At 34.4% G+C, this 23,238-nt stretch overlaps 1 protein-coding gene across 1 annotated transcript in view; it reads left to right on the top strand.

Annotated features, from left to right (window-relative positions):
* Positions 1-23,238, top strand: part of LOC141507572 (aldehyde oxidase 3-like) — a 110,098-nt gene that overhangs the window by 45,601 nt on the left and 41,259 nt on the right. The window contains exons 13-22 of the mRNA XM_074215354.1: positions 1,985-2,094; positions 4,211-4,395; positions 6,707-6,869; positions 7,233-7,322; positions 9,264-9,433; positions 9,642-9,756; positions 9,882-10,004; positions 10,887-10,983; positions 13,111-13,235; positions 18,226-18,359. Of these exons, the coding sequence (XP_074071455.1) occupies positions 1,985-2,094; positions 4,211-4,395; positions 6,707-6,869; positions 7,233-7,322; positions 9,264-9,433; positions 9,642-9,756; positions 9,882-10,004; positions 10,887-10,983; positions 13,111-13,235; positions 18,226-18,359 (1,312 nt within the window). The remainder of the gene's footprint in view (positions 1-1,984; positions 2,095-4,210; positions 4,396-6,706; positions 6,870-7,232; positions 7,323-9,263; positions 9,434-9,641; positions 9,757-9,881; positions 10,005-10,886; positions 10,984-13,110; positions 13,236-18,225; positions 18,360-23,238) is intronic.

Here is a 23,238-nt window from a genome sequence, read left to right as displayed (position 1 = left end):
TTTCACAAGCAATGGATAACTTTATACAGCACTTTAAAGTCTATGAAGTGCTTATCTTAATATCTTATTTCACAACAGCCCTGTGAGCTATGTGTTAATATTTTTCATTTTACAGATAAGGAAACTGGGACTGAGAGAAAGTTAATAACTTAGCTAGGATCACATAGCTAGTAAGTATCTAGGGTAGGACTCTGCTACCTAATTGCCTCTCAATTAGGTAGAGTATATAATCTTATTTTATAGATGATGAAATTAGGGATAAGCTGGATTGGATAATTTGTTCATATTTAGAAAAAACCCCCACAACAATGGGGAAACAGCCTTGTGAGGTTATGTTGTATCATGTAGCTGCTGATTATTAAATTTATGGACTAGATGGTTTTCTTTGCTGTCTTTGGAGGCCTCCTTTGGAGTTCATTGCTTGTTAATGTTTTCCACTGGAGGGCAAGGAAGTACAGAAAATGTTTTTTATTTTAAACAGTGAAGCCAAGATGATTTCTTTGAGGCTCTGATTAGAGCAGCATAGCAATGAGGTTATATTTTTTAAAACTATCAAAGTGTGTAAGACTTCCATATAGACAGTCAGTCGTCTTTGGTCTATTGGTGTAAATGAACAAGGGAGATTTGTCCTGCTTCATTTATGAATGCCAGTGAAACCTGGACATTCTACTAACACAATGCTAATAAAGAGAATCACTTTCACTTTAATTGTCTTAGGAAGATCCTGAAAATCACCTGGCAAGAAAAATGTCAGTTTTTATTATTTACATGACTTATACCTCATTTTCTTTATTTTAGTTTTTGGTACTATCACTATCTTTTCCCTTTAGAATGTATAATTAAGTTCTAACTATATATCTACCCTGACAGCTGGTTGGCACAGTGGATAGGTCCTTTCTTGAGCTAAACTGCCAAGCATTCAAACTTTATTTCAGAGTAACTCAGATGGGCTGGTCACAGTGTTCAAATAAGTGGCAAATGTGAGTTTGCCTTAAGGACTTTTATGGAGAATTGACACAAAGCAAACTCTCACATGAAGCTTAGAAGAAGTGACATGATCTCTGAAGAACTTTGGAATCAGTTGTGAGACATGGGAGACATTGGCACAGGACTAGCATGCTGTGCCAGCATTAAAGAAGTTGCTGAGCTCTAGGAGCAAAGCAGAACTGCAGCAGCTGGAAGGAAACATGAGATATACAAATTTAGAGACATCTGCCCTTTACATGTTCATATAGACAATTTGTGCCTGATCTGTGGTAGAACCTTCTGAGTTCATCTTAGTCTGATCAGCTACAGTCACTGTGCCCTGACTTTTACATAATGATGTCATTTTTGTCTTCTTCAACCATGAAGAACAACAACCAACCAACCTACCAGAATGGATAATTGAGCACCAACTATATATCTACCAGGAAAGCTAGTGTGCCAGGCCTGAAATCAGGAACACTGGAATCTTCCTGACTTAAAAACTGACCTCAGACATTTACTTACTGTGTGACCCTGGGCAAATCGCTTAATCCTGTTTGCCTCAGTTTCCTCATCAGTAAAATGAACTGGAGAAAGACATGAGAAACCACTCCAGTATCTTTGTCAAGAAAATCCCAAATGGGGTCAAAGAATAAGACACAACTGAAAACTGAACAATGACTTGAAGCCTCTCTTTTAATAGGGAGAATAGACAAATTTAAATACAGTCTTATTACTTATAAGCTCCCCACATGTCAAGATTTCCTCTTCATTCAGAATGATTACTGTATAAAAGTTTACAGCCCTTAACTAGAAGTTTTTCTATAAAATAGACATGCCTTTTCAAGGAAAGAGTCCTTGTATATCTTTCCAAATCTGGATATACCCAGTTCATATATATAGAGTGACATTTGTTGATATTTTCCAATTTTCTTTTTATTTCAAATCTATTTACTATTATAAAAATGCATTTTTTAATTTAATGAAAACTATGTGAAATGTTTCTTTTGTTTAACAGAAGGAACACAACAAATTCCTTTAAATGACCATTTTCTTACTGGCTCAGCAAATGCAAACCTTACATCAGATCAGGTGTTAATTTCTGTTTTTATTCCTCTCTCTAAAAAGGTAAGAGAACATGATCTTCTGTTTTGTTTTTAGTAAAGTTTTTGCTTTTAGACCTATATAATATTAGACATAATTGGGGCAGGTTGGGAAAGAGAGAGAAAGGGGTGTTGAGGAGATATTAAATGTATAGGAAAAGAATATTTAGTAACTTAATATATAGTTTGTATAAACAAATATGAAAAATAAAATATTAGTATGCAAATTTGAACAATCACCTATTAATAATAGATTAGATTATATTTTTATTTGTTGGAAGACTTTTAGAAATTTCATATCTTTTGCTGTCTTCAAATTTCATCAACTCTAAAAATATTCAGATACTTGAATCATGGAATTTTAGAACTTGAACTTGAAGGGACTTTAGAAACTATCTAGTTAAAAGTTGTTTATTTGCAGATGAGAAAACAGGTTTAGAGAGGCTAAATAGAGGATATATTCATGATTACTTGACTGGTCAGCAAAAGTGCCTAGATTTGAACCAATATCTCTATGAAGAAAATATTAAGGATAAGAAATAATGGCAATTTTTTTCCATTTTGGTTCATAATGTTCTAAATAAACAAGAATATCAGCAAAATGATTAAAAACCCATTAAATTTCAAGTAATGCTAAGTAAATCCATAATATTTGAAGACATTATTGCAATATGAATTGATAATATCTATCTATCTACCTATCTATCTATTTATCTATCTATCTATCTATCATCTATCTATCTATCTATAAATGGATTTGAACTACAGCAAAACCTTTTTGCCTATCAGCAAGGCAACAAATTTTATAACTCAAAGGGGAACTTAAACAAACATTGATATCTCTATTACCTTAACTGTAGTTTAACTAGGGACTTCAGTGCATGAAACTTCAAGTTCCATTCTAACTTCAGACAATTCTTAGCTTGGTGAGCCTTGACCTGCCTCAATTTCCTCATCTGTAAAATGGGGTCAATAATAGCACCTACTACTCAGAGTTGTTTTTTAGGATCAAATGAGGTAATATTGGTAAATATAAAGCCAAATTTATAGTGCTATATAAATGCAAATTGTTATGTTTAACAAATACAGCAGCATTGTCATTGTTGGAAAAAGAGGAATTATTGGTATTCTTTCTTAAGACTATAGAATTGAAAAAAAAGACTATAGAATTGGATCTCAGTTGAGATCTTAGAGATACTTTAGTACATACAACTGCCTTTCCTTAAATTGAGGACTGCACAGGTTAAAGGACTTGACAAGTTACATGGGTAGCAATTGACAGACCCGGGATTCAAACCCAAGTTCTCTGATTTCTGTTCTGGGCTATGATTTTCTTTCACTGTTTTATAATTATTTAGCATAGACTGGGTGCAAAATATACACTAGTTGCAATAGAAAAGTCAGAGGATCAAAGGAAGCTGAAAGGAGCCCTAACCAAACCTCTCATTTAAAGAAAAATTTAAATTCTAGGAAAGCTCAGTGATTTATCTAGGGTCTCACTTATTAGAGGCAAATTTCGAACCTAAGTCTTCTTCCTCCAAGTTCTCCAGCTACCTAATAATTTAAACTTAGTCAAGTCAAAATACACACAGAGAAAGGCAGTAAATAAAGCACAGTTGTTCAGTCATTATCAGTTGTGTTCAACTCTTCATGATCTCCCATTTGGGGTTTACTTGGCAAAGGCACTGGAGTGGTTTTCTATTTTCTTCTCCAACTCATTTTACAGATGAGAAAATTGAGGCAAACAGGAATAAGTGACTTGTCTAGGGTCACACATCTAGATTTTAAGACCAGTTTTGAACCCAGGAAAGTGAGTATTCCTGGCTCCAGTCTTGCTATTCTATCCACTGCACCGTCTGATTGTTCCTCAAATTTGGTTTAGACAAGTATTATCCTTGTGCAAAAGTCAGTAATGACAGTTTGCCTTTAGGGGTAAACATTGTAGATATGTCTCGCATGATGAGTTCTTGATTAATGAAGATGGGGAAACTCCTCTAGCCTAGGGATTTGCATGACTTGATACTAGTGACTGAAGAAGAGAATTAATATGATTCTATGATGCTTGATTGGAAAGAAAGGAGTGGGGTTAATGTAGTACAAAGAAAACAGAAAAGAATGCATTCATGTTGTTATTTTTCCAGTGGGAGCTTGTGTCAGCTTTCCGACAGGCACAGCGTCAACAGAATGCCCTAGCAATCGTGAATTCTGGAATGAGAGTTCATTTTAAGGAGGGCACAAATACCATTATGGACTTCAACATTTTATACGGAGGAATTGGCTCTTCTACTGTCAGTGCAAACAAATCATGTCAGCAGCTCATAGGAAGGTACTGTATATATTCAACCAGCTTTTAATGAGTACTGTGCAATATGCTATAAAGAATACAAAGATGAAGGGAGATGACAGATACAAATTACTACAGTACTATCCAGAATATATTAAGGACATTAGAGAAGCATGATGAGGTACCATGAGAATTCAGAGGAAGTTTTGGCTGCAGGGATCTGTGATGTCTTAATAGAGGACACCATTTCAGTGTTTGATGGAGTCAGATTGTGGAGAGCTTTGTGTGCTAGGTTAAGTAGTTTACCCTTTATTTCTTGGACCTGGAGAGGCATTGAAGGGCTTTGAGCAAGAAGCTCAGAAGACTAAGAGTTTCTCATTTTAAAGAATAATCTGGCAAAGGGTTAGAGTTATGTTGGCTTGAAGGGAAGAGAGTTTATTAGAATTCAAGTTCACTCCATGTAACTGGCAGGTGAGAGTGCTATTGATTGTTTTCCCTTTGTGTAATTAATGCCACATATGAATTAAAATGAAGGTATATATTATTTGGACAAAATTGGTTTAAGAATAAAATACTTATGTTTAAATCAGGAATCTGTGATTTTGTTATCACCTCTCAGTAGATAATATTCAGGGCTTGTGGTGGTCCTCTAATGTCCTCTTATTGTCCAACCTTTCAGTAATAAGCCTATCTAAAGTTTCTAAAACTATTCCTTGTGCCATAACTGAAAACTTTGTATTGGTTTGACCCTGTAGAGCTCACATTTTATTGATTTGGTCTTCAAAAGCACATGTCATTGATGCAGGGAATTATTGGCACAGAAATATTGTTATTGAAAACAGGTTTCTATTATCTTTTCTGCACTGTTAAAACATTTAAATTCTATAATTGTATATATATGATGTAAGTATATACACACCTATGTGTGTGTGTGTATGTGGGGTTGTGTCTGTTTGTAACTGATTTTTGTAATGTTTCTACACTGTTAAAATGTTTCCTCTTAACCTTTCCTTTAACCTTGGTTATGCATTCACCTGTGGGTCAAGCTATGTTATGCAGTTGCTATAGCATGTAGGAGATCCTCCTACAGCCACTCCTCTGATGCAGCAATTTCTTCAATAGGCGACCCCAACCACTCCCCTAAAACACTGCTTCTTCCATGTCCCTGAGGGATGTTTAAAGGAATTCTGGCATTTTGTTCTCTTTTTTTACCTTGTTTCTTCATTTTGTCTTTCTCTATGTGTAAATTAATCATCCTTTCATCTGTTTGTTTAAAGAACCCTGCCCAAACCCCATGTGGCCTTTAAAGAGTTCTTAACTACTTTTCCCCTTCCTCTCTTTTATGCTGTAACTACCTTTTTAATAAATTTATGTTTTCTTTTTATATCCTACACTCCAGGATCAGAGAATCATGAATTTTTCATTTAGGATCAAACCAATCCTCCTACAACATCATGATAAAGCATTAGATTAGGATTGAAGTTGATCAGAAACAAAAAAAGCATGAATACAATTTATACATCATGTTATCTTGGCTGCATTACTGCATTGTGAGGAATGGTGGAGTGCTTTTAATGATTCCAAGCTGCCCCCTGACATAAGCAAACCCCATATTTTTAAATAAATCATATTTTTTGCAAGGCAATGAGATTAAAGAGGCTTGCTGAAGGCCACACAGCTAGGTAATTATTAAGTGTCTGAGGTCGGATTTGAACTCAGGTACTCCTGACTCCAGGGCCAGTGCTCTATCCACTGTGCCACCTAGCTGCCCCAAACCCCATATTTTTAAGACCAATATTCTTCTGATGGTTCAATATGATGCAACACTGTGATCTGAAGAATAAAAATTACAATTAATACAAATGATAATGCAAAAATGCATGGTGGGCTTAAGGTTGCCCCACATTACCAATCATGTTATATGTGTGAAGTTGTATTAAAGATAATATCCATGAAATATGTGATTAGAAAAGGAGATGGGCTAATCACATAGCAAAAATAAAGAGGCAATAGATGCCTAGCCTACATTGGTACCCACAAAGTATTAAAGTCCTTCAGCTGGGCAAAATTTCTAGGGAGACCATATGGGAGGACATGAACAAGAAGCATAGAATTCAGAAGTACTGGCTAAATTGTAGCCCATCCTATTAGAATGAGGACCCACATCAACAAGATCATAGATACATTTAAGTTTACCATAAAAGAATATGTTCCTATTTTATAATATTAACATATAAAGGCTTTGTTAATATTCACTTAGGTAATTAAAGATAAAGATTTAAATACCTTTTCTTTTCTGACAAAAACTTTATGTGTATTTTATTGGACTCAGTGTTGTTTTTTTCTCATCTAGGGCCTGGAATGAAGAGATGCTAGATGAAGCTTGCAGGCTAGTCCTAGATGAAGTGACTATCCCAGGCTCATCCTCTGATAGAATGGTAGAATACAAAAGAACTCTCATGATCAGTTTTCTCTTCAAATTCTACTTGGAAGTGTTACAGGAATTAAATGTTAGGGTAATGTATTTCTGCTTGTATCTATCATTAATGTTTGCAAGACTAAGATAGGAATTTGATTGCTATGATCATATTTTTATTAAAGAGCAAAGGATTTTGTGTTGTAACTTACATTTTACTCCTGATCTAATATTAAGAATTTTAATAATGCATAATTGCATTTATAATTTCAAAACTGACCATAGTTGTATTTTAAAGTTACATGCCTCAGCAATAGAGGATTTTAGAGAAAGAGTGAGTCTCAAAACCCTATTTAGTGTTGATCCACCTTACATTTGTTTTCTCAATAAACTGGTGACCAATTGTCTTCATGATGATCAGAACTCCTTTAAAGCAATGAATATATTCTTTTGTTTTTTTCAGGACCCTAGATATCCTGACATTCCCAACGAGTTCCAAAGTGTCCTAGAAGACTTCCCCTTAACCATACCTTGTGGCACACAGGCTTATGAGGTCAGTAGTTTAATTTCTCTAGAAAGATAAAATGATAAATTAATTCTTTAAATCTGTTATGCGTTTAGAAATTTTTTTAAAATATATAATATGGGTCAGGTGGAACAGTGGCCCTGGAGTCAGGAGGACCTGAGTTCAGATTCAGACACTTAATAATTACCTATCTATGTCACCTTGGGCAAGTCACATAACCTCATTGCCTTGCAAAACTCCTCCCCAAATAAATTAATATTTTATAATATTTTAGAGTCATGACAGCTTAAAGTTGAATTTAACAGAAATTTATTGCTTTTTAAGTAGCAATTTAATTTATTATCACATCATTGGAGAGATTCAGTATTGACAACTGGGGAATGTAGGAAGATGGGAAGAGGGTATTAGGAAAGAGTTCATAAAGGAAGAAATACCTGGATTCTATCTTTTTTTTTTTTTTTTTTTAGGTTTTTGCAAGGCAAACAGGGTTAATTAAGTGTCTGAGACCAAATTTGAACCCAGGTACTCCTGACTCCAGGGCTGGTGCTTTATCCACTACTCCACCTAGCTGCCCCTGGATTCTATCTTGAAATAAGATAAATAAGGAAAGATACACTCAAACATGGAGATCAGTTTCAGCATGGAAGCAAGAGGGTCAAGTTCTGTCATGAACTTACAATGGAATGTAATTTGTTAAGGAAAGTAGCATGAAACAAGACTGGAAAGATACATGGAAACTAGAAGGTGGAAAGTCTTAAATACCAGGCTAACTAATTTACATTTTAGTAATAGGAAGTTACTTTATATTTTTGAAAAAGTAAGTGATGTAGGATGGCTAGGTGGCACAGTGAATAGAGCACCTGCCTTGGAGTCAGGAGTACCTGGGTTCAAATCTGACCTCAGACACTTAATAAATGCCTAGCTGTGTGGCCTTGGGCAAGCCACTTAGCCCCATTGCCTTGAAAAATCTAAAAAAAAAAAAGTAAGTGATGTGATCAGACCCATGCATGAAGATTATTTTGGCCGCTACATGAAGAGGGTATTAAAGAAGGGGAAAAAGTAATAGTAGGAAGGTCATTATAGGAGAGACAATGCAAAAGGAGAGATAAATGTAATGTCTTAACTTGAATTCAAAAATTTTTATCTTCACCAATAAGATATAAAGACATATTAATTTAACTGAGAAAGATTTGGGGATTCTAATGAACTTCAGTCACAACATTAGGCAACAGCATAATATAGCATGTAAAAAAGTGCATGTAATTTTAGATTATGCTAACATATATCTCTATCTCTATAATGAAGGAAGTAGTGGACCTGTTGAACTCTACCCTAGGAAGACCAAATCTAGAGAATTGAGTTCAATTCTGAACCTCACATTTTTGGGAAAGACATGTATTAATTGGGGAGTGTCCAGAGAATACTGATTAGAAAAATGCATTGCCTTTATATCATGATATTATATGGGTAACTTGAAGGAAATGTTCATCTTATAACAGAAGATTTAGGATAAACCTGATAATTTGTTTCATATTGTTGAAGAACTATCATGTGAGAAAGGAAGTAGACTTGATCTTCTTGGAGCTGTAGAGTTTTAGTTACAGGGTGGCAGATTTATCCTGATTTCTGGAAAAAACTTCCTAACAAAGTAGAATGGTTTATTTCAAGACCTCTATGTTATATATTAGAGCATATATTCTTATTCAAATATGGATTGAACTAGACAACCACTAACATATGTTCCTCCCAATTATAAAATTATTTGATACTGTAAAATCTATTTGGGGGGATCATAATAAAGTTGACATACCCCTCAAAGAGAATTGGCTTATAACTGAAAGACTTAAAAATTTCCTAACGATTTTTTGTTATCATTTTTTTGTTTTCTATCACAGAAGCATATACTTTTGATCAACATGCTATGAATGTTTAAACTTTATAGTTTGGGTTTTTTGTTTTTAAATATAGTGTGTAGACTCCCATCAACCTCTACAAGATCCAGTTGGCCGTCCAGTAATGCACCAATCAGGTATTAAACATGCCACTGGAGAAGCCATATTTTGTGATGACATGCCTCCTATTGATGAAGAACTCTTCCTAGCTGTGGTAACCAGTACAAGGCCTCATGCAAAAATCATGTAAGTTAATAGGGGTAGTGTTGAAAACTATTGTTGATTTTATTTTTATTTTTATATTTTTATTTATTATATTTATTATTTATTGTAACTAATTTTATATTTAACTATTATTGGAGTCATAACTTTCTATTTATCTACATTTAATTGCCTTATATTGAAAATAGTCCTGGGAGGTTGCTTAATAAAAAAACTTATATTCTCTTTCCAGTTCAATTGATGCATCTGAGGCTCTTACCTTGCCTGGAGTAGTTGATGTAATAACAGCTCAAGATGTTCCAGCTGAAAATGGTGATGAAGAAGAGAGAATCTATGCCCAAGATGAGGTGCTTTGCTTGGCACAGCATTTTCAATAGATGCTTTGTTTTGTTTTTATCTCAGACTTATAAATTAAATATATTTTACCAAGTCAGAAACTAAGTATAGTTTACATTGTTGGCTTGTTTTGCAGGTAATCTGTGTGGGACAAATTGTCTGTACTGTGGCAGCTGATTCATATTTTCATGCCAAGCAGGCAGCTAAAAAGGTGAACATTGTGTATGAAGACTTGGAACCAGTGATTGTGACAATTAAGGTACTGTATTTTCCACTATCTCAAGAGACTACCGAATCACTTACTGTTTTTAGTCTCTGTCAAGATTCATTCAATCATATGATTTTCATGGTAACTAACTTTTCCTAGACATTCAAAAGTTTGTCATCTCCAAAGAATTACATTCAAAATAGCAGTAATCATAGTTAATATTTATATAGCACTTAAAGTCTTGCAAAACACACTATGTACTTTTTTTTTTCTTTGTAACTTGCAGTAACCTTATGAGACACTATTGTTATAGTCATTTGGGTCCATGGTGGATCCTCCCTGGTCTCAGGAGCAAAGTAACGAAGGAACAAAAAAGTTGGAGCACAGATAGAACTCAGGACCTTAGGTTAAAGCCAGGAATCTCAACAGAGTCAAAGTGAGTTTGTGAGAGGAAAGGTTGTGGGCTGAGTTTTTGAGGGGGGTCAATGTAAAGTTTCATTCTTGTTGCTGCCTTAATTGGCATCCATAGAACATGTATAGCTGTGGAGATTGGTGAAGTTGGTGGAGTAAACTCAAGAAAAATGACCTGGTTTCCTTCTGTGCCATTTCTTTTATATCTTCTCAGGAGAGGATAATAGATTCACCATTTAAAGAGGCTTGAGCTAAGGTGCATTTGTAGTCCTGAAAACAGGAATACTGTTTTCTCACTGTTTGTATATGTGCATGCATATGTCTGTGTGTTTCTTTTTCAAGAAAAATAAAAATTAAGTGAATAAACATAAAAAGGGATAGTGAAAATGACCCAAGTGTGTGAATAAATTGATTGTTCATGGATTTATGTGCTGGATGAGAATGGGTCAAATAAAAAGTCTAAAATCCTGAATTGTGCCACAGTTTTGATTTATTTAGCATCAGTCATTTTTGTCTCTGTAGGATGCAGTGAATCACAAGTCGTTCATTGGATCAGAGAAAAAATTAGAACAGGGAAATATTAAGGAAGCATTTCAAGCTGTTGATCAAATCATTGAAGGTAAGTTCCCATATCCTAGCAGGTCAGCAAAATGAGAAGAATATTTTAATAAACAGCTCTTTTAGGACTTTCACACTTTTTTCTTTTATAACATGATTAATATGGAAATATGTTTTGCTTGATTGCAAATGCTTGATGACAAATTGATTTCCATCTTAGGGAAGATGAACTAAAGCGGGGAGGGAGAGAATTTTGAGCTCAACATTAAAAAAAAGTTAAAAATTGTTTTTAAATGAAATTAGGATAATAAAATATTTTAAAAAGAATTTTCATGTAATTTAACTCATTCTGAGAGAAGGGGCTAAGGATATAGATTATCCAAATTATCAGATAATTTTTAAATACCTTATTATAGCAACATTCAAGATAATAGATTTCCAGATGATCAGCACCTTGGTGAATCTGGTTTAAACTGAAAGTTCAGTCTCAAAGTCTGAGAACCTGAGCTCAGAATTATGCACTGAACAGTTTCTTTTAGCTTGTTCAACTAGCTGAGGATATAAGAGAGGAACTGAGAATTGTATTTTCATCACTAAAAACTTGACCAAGTATTTTCCAATTCTCACCATCCTCAACTTCCTACATTTTAAATTCTATTTTATTTTAAAGTGTTCATCATTTCCTATTTTATGTTTGTTAAAGTCATCCTTTTCTCATTTTATTTTTAAGGGTGCATATAAGTAGCTCATTGTAATAAGTATCAATATAGTTACTGAATTGAATTGATATAAATTTATCAGATGCTTTAACTTTTGTGAACCTTAAAGCCAGAATACCTGGGTCTGAATATTTTCTCTGCCAATGTGACTTTGGACTGACAAGTTACTTTAATCTGTTTGCCTCAGTTTCCTCATCTATAAAATTATGTGTCATAATAGTGCCTAATTGCCAAAGTTGTTGGTGGGAATCAAAAATAGTTGTAAAGTACTTTGCACAATGCTTGACACAAAATAAGTGTTTATAAATGTTAATTATTATTTTTATTATTACTATTATTATTATTGGTGGTGTACTGTTGTTATTGTTATTATTTTCTTAATTTGTAAAATGAGAGCATTGGTCTAAGACTTATAAGGTCCCTTCCAGTTATAAATCTATGATTCTATATTTATGAAACTATATTTCAGAGTATCAAGAGCTATTTGGATGCTCTTTAGTTTTCTCTATTATTTGATTATTTCTGTGCCCTTTGGTATCCAAACATTCATTGCTTCCTATGCATGTTTGAAGCTTTCTTCTTTTTCCTTTTGCTTTGTTTTGAAATTGTGAAGTTTTATGGAAATTTTTCTTACCTTCATTTTATAATTTATCAGGTTATATTTAATGAACTGAAGTCACTGGAGGCAACTTGGTACCATAATAGATAGAGCATTGGGCTTGGAATTGGGAAGACCTGAGTTCAAATATGGCCTTAGAGATACTTACTAGCTATGTGACTCAAGTCACTTTACATCTCTTTACCTCATTTTCATTAACTGCAAAATGTGGATAATAATAGCACTATCTCCCAGGGTTTTTCCAAGAGTCAAAATAGACAATAGTTGTAAAGTACTTATTCTCTTTTACCTACCTGCCCCCTCCATCAGAGACAGACTTAAATATGCCTTTTTATCCTACATTTTTACAGGAATCTTTATATTACCTTCATGGCTTATCCATTTGATGAATAAATTGAAGGTTTGTGGTTGGTAGACTGATAAATTTGAGATGTACATTGATCTGAACAGTTTAATTGGATAAATGAAAAACCCTCATTTAACTAGAACATCCCATACCCTAACATCTCAGAAGTGAGGGGTCCTTGGTTTTGACTTTGGTATGTGATTCTTTTTCTTAAGCAAACTTACCTTCCCAGTTATGTCAAATAAATTTGTCAAAATAAATATTTTTTCTGGCCATACTGGAGGGACAGATTGAACAATTAGTTTGAATGTCTTTAGGGGGAAAAGATGGATTGGATTTAATTATTCTTTATATTTATCCATTAAGACATAAAGGAATATCCAACATAGGATATGGAAAAAGACAAATTTTTGAACTTTATAAAATATTTTCTTTTTTTCTTGTACATATTCAGTTTATTTTTCCTTAGAATACCATTATTGGCTGTTTTCCTTTATCAAATAGGTGAGGTGCATGTAGGAGGACAGGAACATTTTTACATGGAAACACAGAGTGTAGTTGTGATTCCAAAGATGGAAGATAAAGAAATGGAGATATATGTATCAAGCCAAGATGCTGCAGCTGTGCAGGTGAAGTATTTTAGAGTTATTATCTCTTGTGAATTTGAATTATAGTAATATGGGTGTCATTTCCTCAGTTTGAATATATGAAATAGCAGTTGTTTTTTCCTAGAGGTAGAGCAGCAAGTCTAAAGAACTGAGGAAATCTCTGATTTCAACCTCCTATTTAGTTCACAAAAATTAGATTTGACTATTCTGTCATTCTTTCATTTCATATAGAATTACAGAATCTCAGAGTAGATGCTCAAGGAATTAATGGAAATGAATTCATAGAATGTCAGAAGTAGAGGAAATTTTAGAGATCATCTATTCTACTCTTTCTTTATAGATGATTAAGTGAAAGATTCAAGAACAATGATGACTTCCTCAGACACCCAGTGAGTTCATGACAGATCATTGAGATTTTCACAGATGTTTCCTTCTAGATATGGAATCCTAAGTTGCTTGGATATTTCATTTACAGATCATTTCCCTCACTCTTTAGTCTCATTGTTTACTTTTAGAGAGAAAAGAGTTTTATAGCTTTAGAATTTTGTTTCCAAAATGTGTATATTAGCCTCTGGGCTAAAACATTGTTTACATTAACTACTGCTTTGAAAAATGTGGATCCACAAAATGCGATTTGCAGGTTTCTCTAGTTCTACTTACCAAAAGTTCACTTTGTTCCTGATATTAACTGCAACATTTACCTAAGGGAAATAAACTGAAAATTACTTTTGAAATTAAATTTCCTGTAGATGTCAAGTCAAATCGAAATGCACAGAATAGACAGAGTGTATTTTAAATATATCATTAAATTTGCCAACAATTTTTCTTAGAGATTGGTCTGTTTTGTTTTTATCATCTACCTTAGTTTCTTTTAAGTTTTGTGCTTATAAGCCACTAATTACTTTCATGACCAACTTCTATAATTGTTTCAAATTATTGGTTTAATGCATTTGTTAGTTTATTTAATTTTTAAATTTTGGATTTGACTTGTGATTTTTAAGGGAATTCTTAATGAGAAAACTCCTTCTGCCAGTGCAGAACAAAAATTGTCCTTCAACTTATGATCTTAGAAAGTTGTCTGAATTGTTGAGAGGTTAAATGGTTTGCCAAGAATTATATAATCAAGTCAGTCAGTCAATCTGTAAGCATTTATTAATTGTTTACAATGTGACAGACATTAAACTTGGAATACTGAGGTTACACTGAAAGGCAAAAGCACAGTCCCTTTATTGAAGAAATTTCATTCTACAGGGGCACCAACATGCAAGTATTTATTTTCATGTGAGGAATATGCAGTATAAATAAGCAACAATTTCATAAAAAAGGTACTAACTTGAGGTGTGGCCTACCAGAAAGGGGAAAAAGACTTGCATAAGGTAAAGTTTTTAGCTGAGTCTGGAAGGAAGTCAGGAGGTAAAGGTAAGGAAATAGAGCATCTCAGCATGGGGGATCAACTAATGAAAAGAAAAAAAGTTGGGAGATGGAGTATTATATAAGCATAGTATGAAAGTCAGTGTCATTGGATTGTTGAGTACATGGAAGGGAGTAAAGATTAATGAGATTGGGAAAGTGGAAAGACTATCAAGGACTTTAAAAGTCAAGCATATAGGGGTGGCTAGGTGGTGTTAGGGGTGGCTAGGTGGCACAGTGGATAGAGCATTGGCCTTGGAGTCAGGAGTACCTGAGTTCAAATCCGGCCTCAGACACTTAATAATTACCTAGCCATGTGGCCTTGGGCAAGCCACTTAACCCCCTTGCCTTGCAAAAAAAAAAGTCAAGCATACAACTTTATTTTTGATCTTAGAAGTAAAAGGTAGACATTGGCGTGTATTGAATGGTGACATAGATTTAAATTTTAAATTTAAATTTAAATTTAAATTTGGAAGTTAAGTGGAGGATGGATTGGAGTGGAGGAGATGAGTCAATAAGAAGTTGATGAGGTCTTTCACCAAGGTGGTGCCTATATGAGTGGAGAGAAGGATACATATGAGAGATTCTGTGAAGGTAGAAAGAGCCTGATTTAGCAACAGATTTGAATTTTTAGAGTAAGTGCAAGTGAGGAATGAAGGATAACACTGAGACTGGGTGACAGCTAAAATGGTGGCATCCTTGATAATAACAGAAATTTTGAAAGAGAGTTGGGTTTGAGGGAAAAGGTGAGTTATTTTTTGAGATACTTATAGGGCATGCAGTTTTAAATGTCTAATAGGTAGTTAGTTAGTGATGTGAGACTAGAGGTCAGGAGAGAGGTTTAGGCTGGATAAATAAGCATTTGCTTAGAAATCATGAATGAACCAAGAGAACTGATGAGTTCACCAAGTCAGTAGATGGAGAAAAGAAGACACAGGATGGAGCCATGAGGGCTATCTACAGTAAGTGAGCTTGACCAGGAGGAAGATCCAGCAAAAGATACTGAGAAGTGGCTAGACAAGTACTCTCTTCATGTAAGGAGAGGAGAGAGTCAAGAAAGCCTAGAGGAGAGAAGGTATCCAGGAGAATGTCAACAGTGTAAAAGTTTATGGAGATGTTAAGAACGCTGTGGCTTGAGAAAAATCAATTATATTTGGCAATTAAAAAATCATTGGTATCTTTGGAGGGAGGAGTTTCAGCTGAATTATGAAGTTAGATGCTAGGTTTTAGAGGGTTTGGGAAAATATCAATAAGGGGTACAAAGTCTAGATAGCCTTGTTCAAGGTAATCCCTGGTCTTCCTGAATTGAGTTTGCTTCTATATATGTTCATAATGCCACACTTTTCCTGTGGCAAGTTTTAAATGTATTTCTTAGTCACTTAAAAAAAATGTACCATGGAATTTCTTTATATAATTGTCATTTAAATCTTTCCCACAATTTATACCTTTTCCTCTATTTGCTAATTAACTAATTTCTTACAATTTACATTTGCAATTAAATCAATTATCAGATATTAAGTGCCTAGGTGCTTGGCCCTGGGGATGCAAAAGCACAAAGAAAACAATGGGAATAATCAGTACACAAATAAATAAAGACAAAGCATATGCTAGTAAAGAAGGTATAATTTCAAGAGAGGATGTTAATAATCAAGAAGATCAGGGATGGCCTCCAGCAGTCAGAGTTGGCCCTTTGAGCTGAGCTTTGAGGGAAGCTAAGATTTTTAAGAAGTGATGGTGAAAAAAGACTGGTCTTCCAAGGCATTGTTTATTTACTATGAAACTCACCTCAAAGAGCAGATGAGATAAAAATGAGAGATATATACACAAAACAAATTTGTGGGTGTGTGTTTATGTATGTATGTGTGTGTGTGTGTGTATACAATGACCCCCATATATATATATATATATATATATATATATATATATATATGTATGTAAATAAATATGGGTGTTTGTGTGTGTGTGTGTGTGTGTGTGTGTGTGTGTGTGTATTTGTAAGTATGTCTGTGTAGGGTCAGCTAGGTGGTATTGTGGATAGAGCACTGACCTTGGAGTCAGGAGGACAAGAGTTTGTGACCTTGGGCAAGTCATTTAAATCTTGATTATCTTATATCCAGGGCCACCTTCAGTTGACCCAATTTATATTTGACCACTAGATTCAGATGGCACTGGAGGGGAAGATGAGGCTGGTGACTTAGCACAGCCCTCAACCCCCCCCCCCCCCCGCCCCCTCATCACTCAAATCCAATTCATGTCATGGTCTTCTTTGAGAATGAAGGACAAACATCTTCATTAGTGTTTGTGTGTTTGTGTGTGTGTGTGTGTGTGTGTGTGTGTGTGTGTGTGTGTGTGTGTGTGTCTGGGCATCTAGAAGGGTGTCTAGTGGATGTCGGGGGGTGTCTGCATGTCTGGGGGTATCTGTGTGTCTTTATGTGTGCTTAAATATATCTATAGCTATATCTATCTGTCTGTCTGTCTGTCTTGTCTGTCTGTCTGCCTATATCCATACTTAATTATAGATATCCTGGGGAAGGTGGAAGGAAATAAGGCACAGCAGAGAATAGAAGAAAACCTACAATAAAACAAACAAAAGATGGACGATTTTGAACATGTTTAATTTTTATTATATAGATTTTCTTGAAATTGTTTTAATTTATGAATCCTCTCATGTTTTGCTGTACATAAAACAATTAAATTTTGAAATAAAAAATAAAAAAAACCAAAACATTAAAAGGTTTTATGCAAGTTGTTAACCTGTATTTTAGTATCCTTGTAAAAGAGACACAGTCCTTTCCTTCAATCTCATGGTCAGGAACTTCGAAGTTGTTAAGGACTGTCTTAAAACTGCAGAAAAGAGTTTTAGATTTGATAATCCAACCCAATATGAAGGAGGAAAGTCATTTACTACCTGTGCAGCTATTGAATTAACTGAGCTGGGAAAAGCTTAATGATTAATTTATCCTATGTTTAGATGTTCTATTGTTATTATTGAAAAGAAAGTGTGAAAAGTAATGTTAAATGTTTCAAAGAAGATCATGTCCATTTTTTTCCTCAGAAAATGGCTGTTTGGAATTTCTGTGACCAAAACCCTCCCCTACAGTCCTTGGTGACTAACTTTCTGGAGAAGAGCCTAACAGACTACAGGTTGCCTGGGTCTCAAACATCAGATTTGCTTGTCTCCAAATCTAAGTGGATTCCATGCTTTGGGCTTTCCAAAATCAAAGATCTTCTTGTATAACTAGTATCACCGCTGAGCCATTAAAAGTACCAGAATAGGATTTTAGTGGAATAAAAATGATAATGATGATGATAATAATAACAACACTAATAATGCAATAGTTAATATTTTCATTACAAAGATGAATTTTTAATTTATTAATTTTCCTCAGTTATGCTTCATTATTCAAATAGGCATCCTTACAGTACTCAGAGGGATTTGAGAAATATAACCAGAGGGATTTGATTGTGTTTTTATGATGATCATTAGATCTGAATGAAGAAAAATATTTCTATTTTAAAAAGTAAGCAAAGAGCTTCTCTGAAATGTGTGCTCTGGATCAACTATTATGCTGCATATAACAGATTATATTTTGATCTATAGGAAAAAGTGGCTTCCACTTTGGGTATTCCCAAAAACAGAATTATGTGCCACATGAGACGGGCTGGTGGAGCTTTTGGAGGCAAAGTGACCAAACCTTCTCTACTGGGAGCTGTGGCTGCTGTGGCAGCAAATAAGTAAGTGTTCTTTGAGGTTTTATAATAAAAAAAAACATTTATACTCTTAAATTTGGACCCTAGAGGATATGGCATCTAGGGATTCTGGAACCCTCCCCTTCATATAATTTCTAATTAAAATCATCTGGGAGTTTCCTATTAAACATTCTCAGTGTTAAAGATCATGGAATAATAACAACTTAAATGATTACAGAATACTATCCTGGCAACAATCCTGTAGGTCCTGTGAGTGTTATTATCCTATTCTTTTCATCATTATAGATGATGAAACTTAGGCCCTCTGACAAAGTGCCATTTTCTTTCAAGAAAATGGTGACTTTTAAATGAGACTGCCTAATTTTAATATGCATTTCTTATCAGTTCTAGTTAAATCAGACTCTGACTTAATGATATGACATGTCAAAGTTCTCATTTTGTTACCTACCTGAATAGTTTAAATGCATAGTACTTTTGTCTAAAATGTCTTATTTTCTTAGTACCATAGGAATTGAAACTGAGTAAGTTAATTAGCACAAAGATATTAGAGATTACAAGTCACAAAGAAAGAAATACAATTCCTTTCCTTAAATTGCTTTCAATCTAACTAGTAAGAGTTCAGATGAGCATAAATGAAAATGTCTGCTGGCATTTGAAACTTCCACCATTGCAGCTGTCTGGGACATTTGCACCTAATTCTCCCACAGACATTTCAAACCAAACCTCTCCTAAACAGAACTCAATATTTTACTTCTCCAGTTCATTCTACTGTTTCAACCTGACTCTTCAGAGGGATTTAAAAATTCCTAAATTAATCAATCAGAATACGAATTGATGTCTGCCTACAGTTAAAAATTACATAGTTGCTTTGTCAAATCATTTTTCAGTTGTGCCTGACCTTTTATAATCCCATTTGAAGTTTTCTTGGCAAAGAAACTAGAGTGCTTTTCTATTTCCTTCTCCAGCTCATTTTACAAATGAAGAAACTGAGGCAAGTAAGATTTGTCTCAGGCTGGATTTGAACTCAGGTGTTCTGGTTCCAGACCTAGCACTCCATACACTGTACCTTCTATCTACCCATTATAAAATAACTTATTACAAATTCTAAAAAGCTTCTCACACATAAGGAAAACCTTTTAATTTAATTTTCTTCATTTTCAAGCTTTAAAAAAACCAAATTATAGGGTCAGGTAGGTGGTGCAGTGGATAGAGCACTGGCCCTGGAGTCAGGAGGACCTGAGTTCAAATCTAGCTCAGACACTTAATAATTACCTAACTGTGTGGCCTTGGGCAAGACACTTAACCCCATTACCTTGCAAAAAAACCAAACAAACCAAATTATTTCATAATTTTTCTTGAGACTTAACTTGAACAATTATTTCATTAGACTTTGAACTGTTTATATCATTAGGGAAAGAACAAGACTTCCTGAAATCTCTCCAAATTCTCAGTTTTGATCCTTAATCCAAGATCAAATATAAAATTTTGTTTGGTTCTTTAAAAGCCCTTCATAACCTAGACCCTCCCCTTCCCCCCTACCTCTCTAGTCTTCATATACTTTACATGACCTCGCATAGTCTTTGATCCAGTGACAGTGGTATCCTTGCTGCTTGTTACATAGGACCCTCCATGACCTGATTCTGGGCATTTTGATCTCTATTTCCTGAATTCCTTCAGGTCCCAGATAAAATCTCACTTTCTTCAGGAATCCTTCCTCATGTTCTCTTAAATCTAGGTTCTTCTCTCATTCATTCTTTTTATAGCTTATTTATACATAGGTATTTTCATATTATCTCCCTCATTAAGTTGGGGCTCCTTTAAGGAAGTACCTGTCTTTTCCCTTTCTTTGTATCCTTAACTTGCTGTAAGTCCTTAATAAATGCTTATTGACTAATTGATTGTGTGTGTTTATGTTTGTGTGTGTGTGTGTGTGTGTGTGTGTGTGTGTGTGTGTGTGTGTGTGTATGTGACTAACTGAATTGCATATTATCATTCTTTTGGGATGTTCTTTATTTTTTTGAATTTTACAATTTTTACCCCTAATCTTACTCCCCGCCCCCCCAGAAGGCAGTCTGTTAGTCTTTACATTGTTTCCATGGTATGCATTGATTTAAGTTGAATGTGATGATAGAGAAATCATATCCTTAAGGAAGAAACAAAAAGTATGAGATATAGCAAAATTATATAAGATAATTTTTTCCTTTTAAAATTGAAAATAATAATCTTTGGTCTTTGTTCAAACTCCACAATTCTTTCTCTGGATACAGATGGCAGTCTTTGTTGCAGAAACCCCCAAACTGTGCCTGATTGTTGCACTGTTGGAATGAGCAGGTCCATTAACATTGACCATCACACCTATGTTGCTGTTAGGGTGTACCATGTTCTGGTTCTGCTCATCTCGCTCAGCATCAGTTCACGCAAATCTTTCCAGGCTTCCCTGAATTCCCATCCCTCCTGGTTTCTAGAACAATATACATACATATATCACAGTTTATTAAGCCATTCCCCAATTGATGAACATTCACTCATTTTCCAGTTCTTTGCCAACAGAAACAGGGCTGCTATTAACATTTTTGTACAAGTGATGGTTTTATCCTTTTTCATAATGTCTTCAGGTTATAGACCCAGTAATGGTATTGCTGGATCAAAAGGTATGCATATTTTTGTTGCCTTTTGGGCATAATTACAAATTACTCTCCAGAAAGGTTGGATGAGTTCACAGCTCCACCAACAATGTATTAGTGTCTCATATTTCCCACATCCCTTCTATTATCCTTTCTGGTCATATTGGCCAGTCTGAGAGGTGGGAAGTGATACCTCAGAGATGCTTTAATTTGCATTTCTCTAACAATTAGAGATTTAGAGCAATTTTTCATATGACTATGGATCACTTTGATTTCCTCATCTGTAAATTGCCTTTGCATCTCCTTTGATCATTTGTTAATTGGGAAGTAGCATGTCTTTTTGTATATAAATTTGACCCAGTTCTCTGTATATTTTAGAAGTGAGTCCTTTGTCAGAAGTACTAGTTGTAAAAATTGTTTTCCAATTTACTACATTTCTTTTGGTCTTGGTTGTAATGGTTTTGTCTGTACAAAACCTTTTTAATTTAATGTAATCAAAATTGTCTAGTTTGTTTTTAATGATATTCTACAGCTCTTCCTTGGTCATAAACTACTCCCCTTTCCATAAATCTGACAGGTGAACTATTACTTGATCTCCTAGTTTGCTTATAATATTACTTTTTATGTCTAGATCCTGTATCCACTTTGATCTTATCGTTGTATAGGGTGTGAGGTACTGGTTTAATCCAAGTTTCTGCCATACTAATTTCCAATTTTCCCAACAGTTTTTATTAAAGACAGAGTTTTTATCCCAATAGCTGAAGTCTTTGGGTTTATCAAATAGCAGATTACTATAATTACTTCCTGCTATCGCACCTAGTCTATTCCACTGATCCACCACTCTATTTCTTAGCCAATACCAGGTAGTTTTGATAACTGATGCTTTAAAATGTAATTTTAGATCAGGTAGGGCTAAGCCACCTTCTTTTGCACTTTTTCATTAAATCCCTGGATATTCTCATCTTTTTATTATTCATATGAATTTACTTACAATTTTTTCTAATTCATTATTTTTTTTTTGGAATTTTGATTGGTAGGGTAGTTTAATTTTGGTAGAATTGTCATTTTTATTATATTTTTATAATTTTTATTATATTTTTATTATATTTGTTAAGCTTATCCATGAGAAGTTGATATTTGTCCAGTTATTTAAATCTGATTTTATTTGTGTGAGAAGTGTTTTGGCCAATCTGATGACTAGAAAGGACAATGATCAATGTTGGAAAAGATGTGGGAAATCTGGGACACTACTACATTGTTGGTGGAGCTGTGAACTCATCCAACCTTTCTGGAGAGCAATTTGGAATTATGTCCAAAGGGCAATAAGAATGTGTATACCTTTTGATCCAGCAGTACCACTACTGAGTCTATACCCTGAAAAAGGGGAAAAAAACATCTCCTGTACAAAAATGTTCATAGCAGCTCTGTTTGTGGTGGCAAATAAATGGAAACTGTGGGAAAGTCCATCATTTGGGGAATGGCTTAACAAACTGTGGTATATGTATGTGATGGAACACTATTGTTCTATTAGAAATCAAGAGGGATGGGAATTCAGGGAGGTCTGGAAGGATTTGCATGAACTGATGCTGAGCGAGATGAGCAGAACCAGAACATTATACACCCTAACAACAACATGGGAGTAATGATCAACCTTAATGGACATACTCATACCAACAGGACAGAAAGCAGGCACAATTTGGGGTGTCTGTGACAGAGAATGCCATCTTTATCCTGAGAAAGAAATATGGATTTTGAACAAAGACCAAGGACTATTACCTTTAATTAAAAAAAAGTTGTCATGTAATTCTGCTATATCTCATACTATATGTTTCTTCCTTAAGGATATGACTTTTCTCTCATCACATTCAACTTATATCAATCCATACTATGGGAATGATGTAAAGACTAGCAAACTGGCTTTTGGCTGGGTGGGGGGAGGGAAGCAAGATTGGCAGAAAAATTGTGAAACTCAAAATAAATAAAACCTTTCTAAAATTTTAAAAAAATATATAAAAAAAGAAGTGTTTTGTAATTGTTTTCAAAAAGTTTCTGAATCTGCCTTGGCAGGTAGACTCCCAGTTATTTTATATTGTCTGAAGTGAGATTTCTCTTTCTAGTTCTTTCTGCTGCATCTTACTAGTCTCATATAGAAATGTTGAGGATTTATGAGAGTTTATCTCATATCCTGCAACCTTGCTAAAGTTGCTAATTTTTTCTAGTAATTTTATAAGATGATTTTTTTGGGATTCTCTAGGTATACCATCATATCATCTGCAAAG

This window comes from Macrotis lagotis, chromosome 1 (assembly GCF_037893015.1).
Source record: "Macrotis lagotis isolate mMagLag1 chromosome 1, bilby.v1.9.chrom.fasta, whole genome shotgun sequence".
NCBI classification, from domain to species: Eukaryota; Metazoa; Chordata; class Mammalia; order Peramelemorphia; family Peramelidae; genus Macrotis; species Macrotis lagotis.
This window is presented reverse-complemented; position numbering and strand designations above follow the sequence as displayed.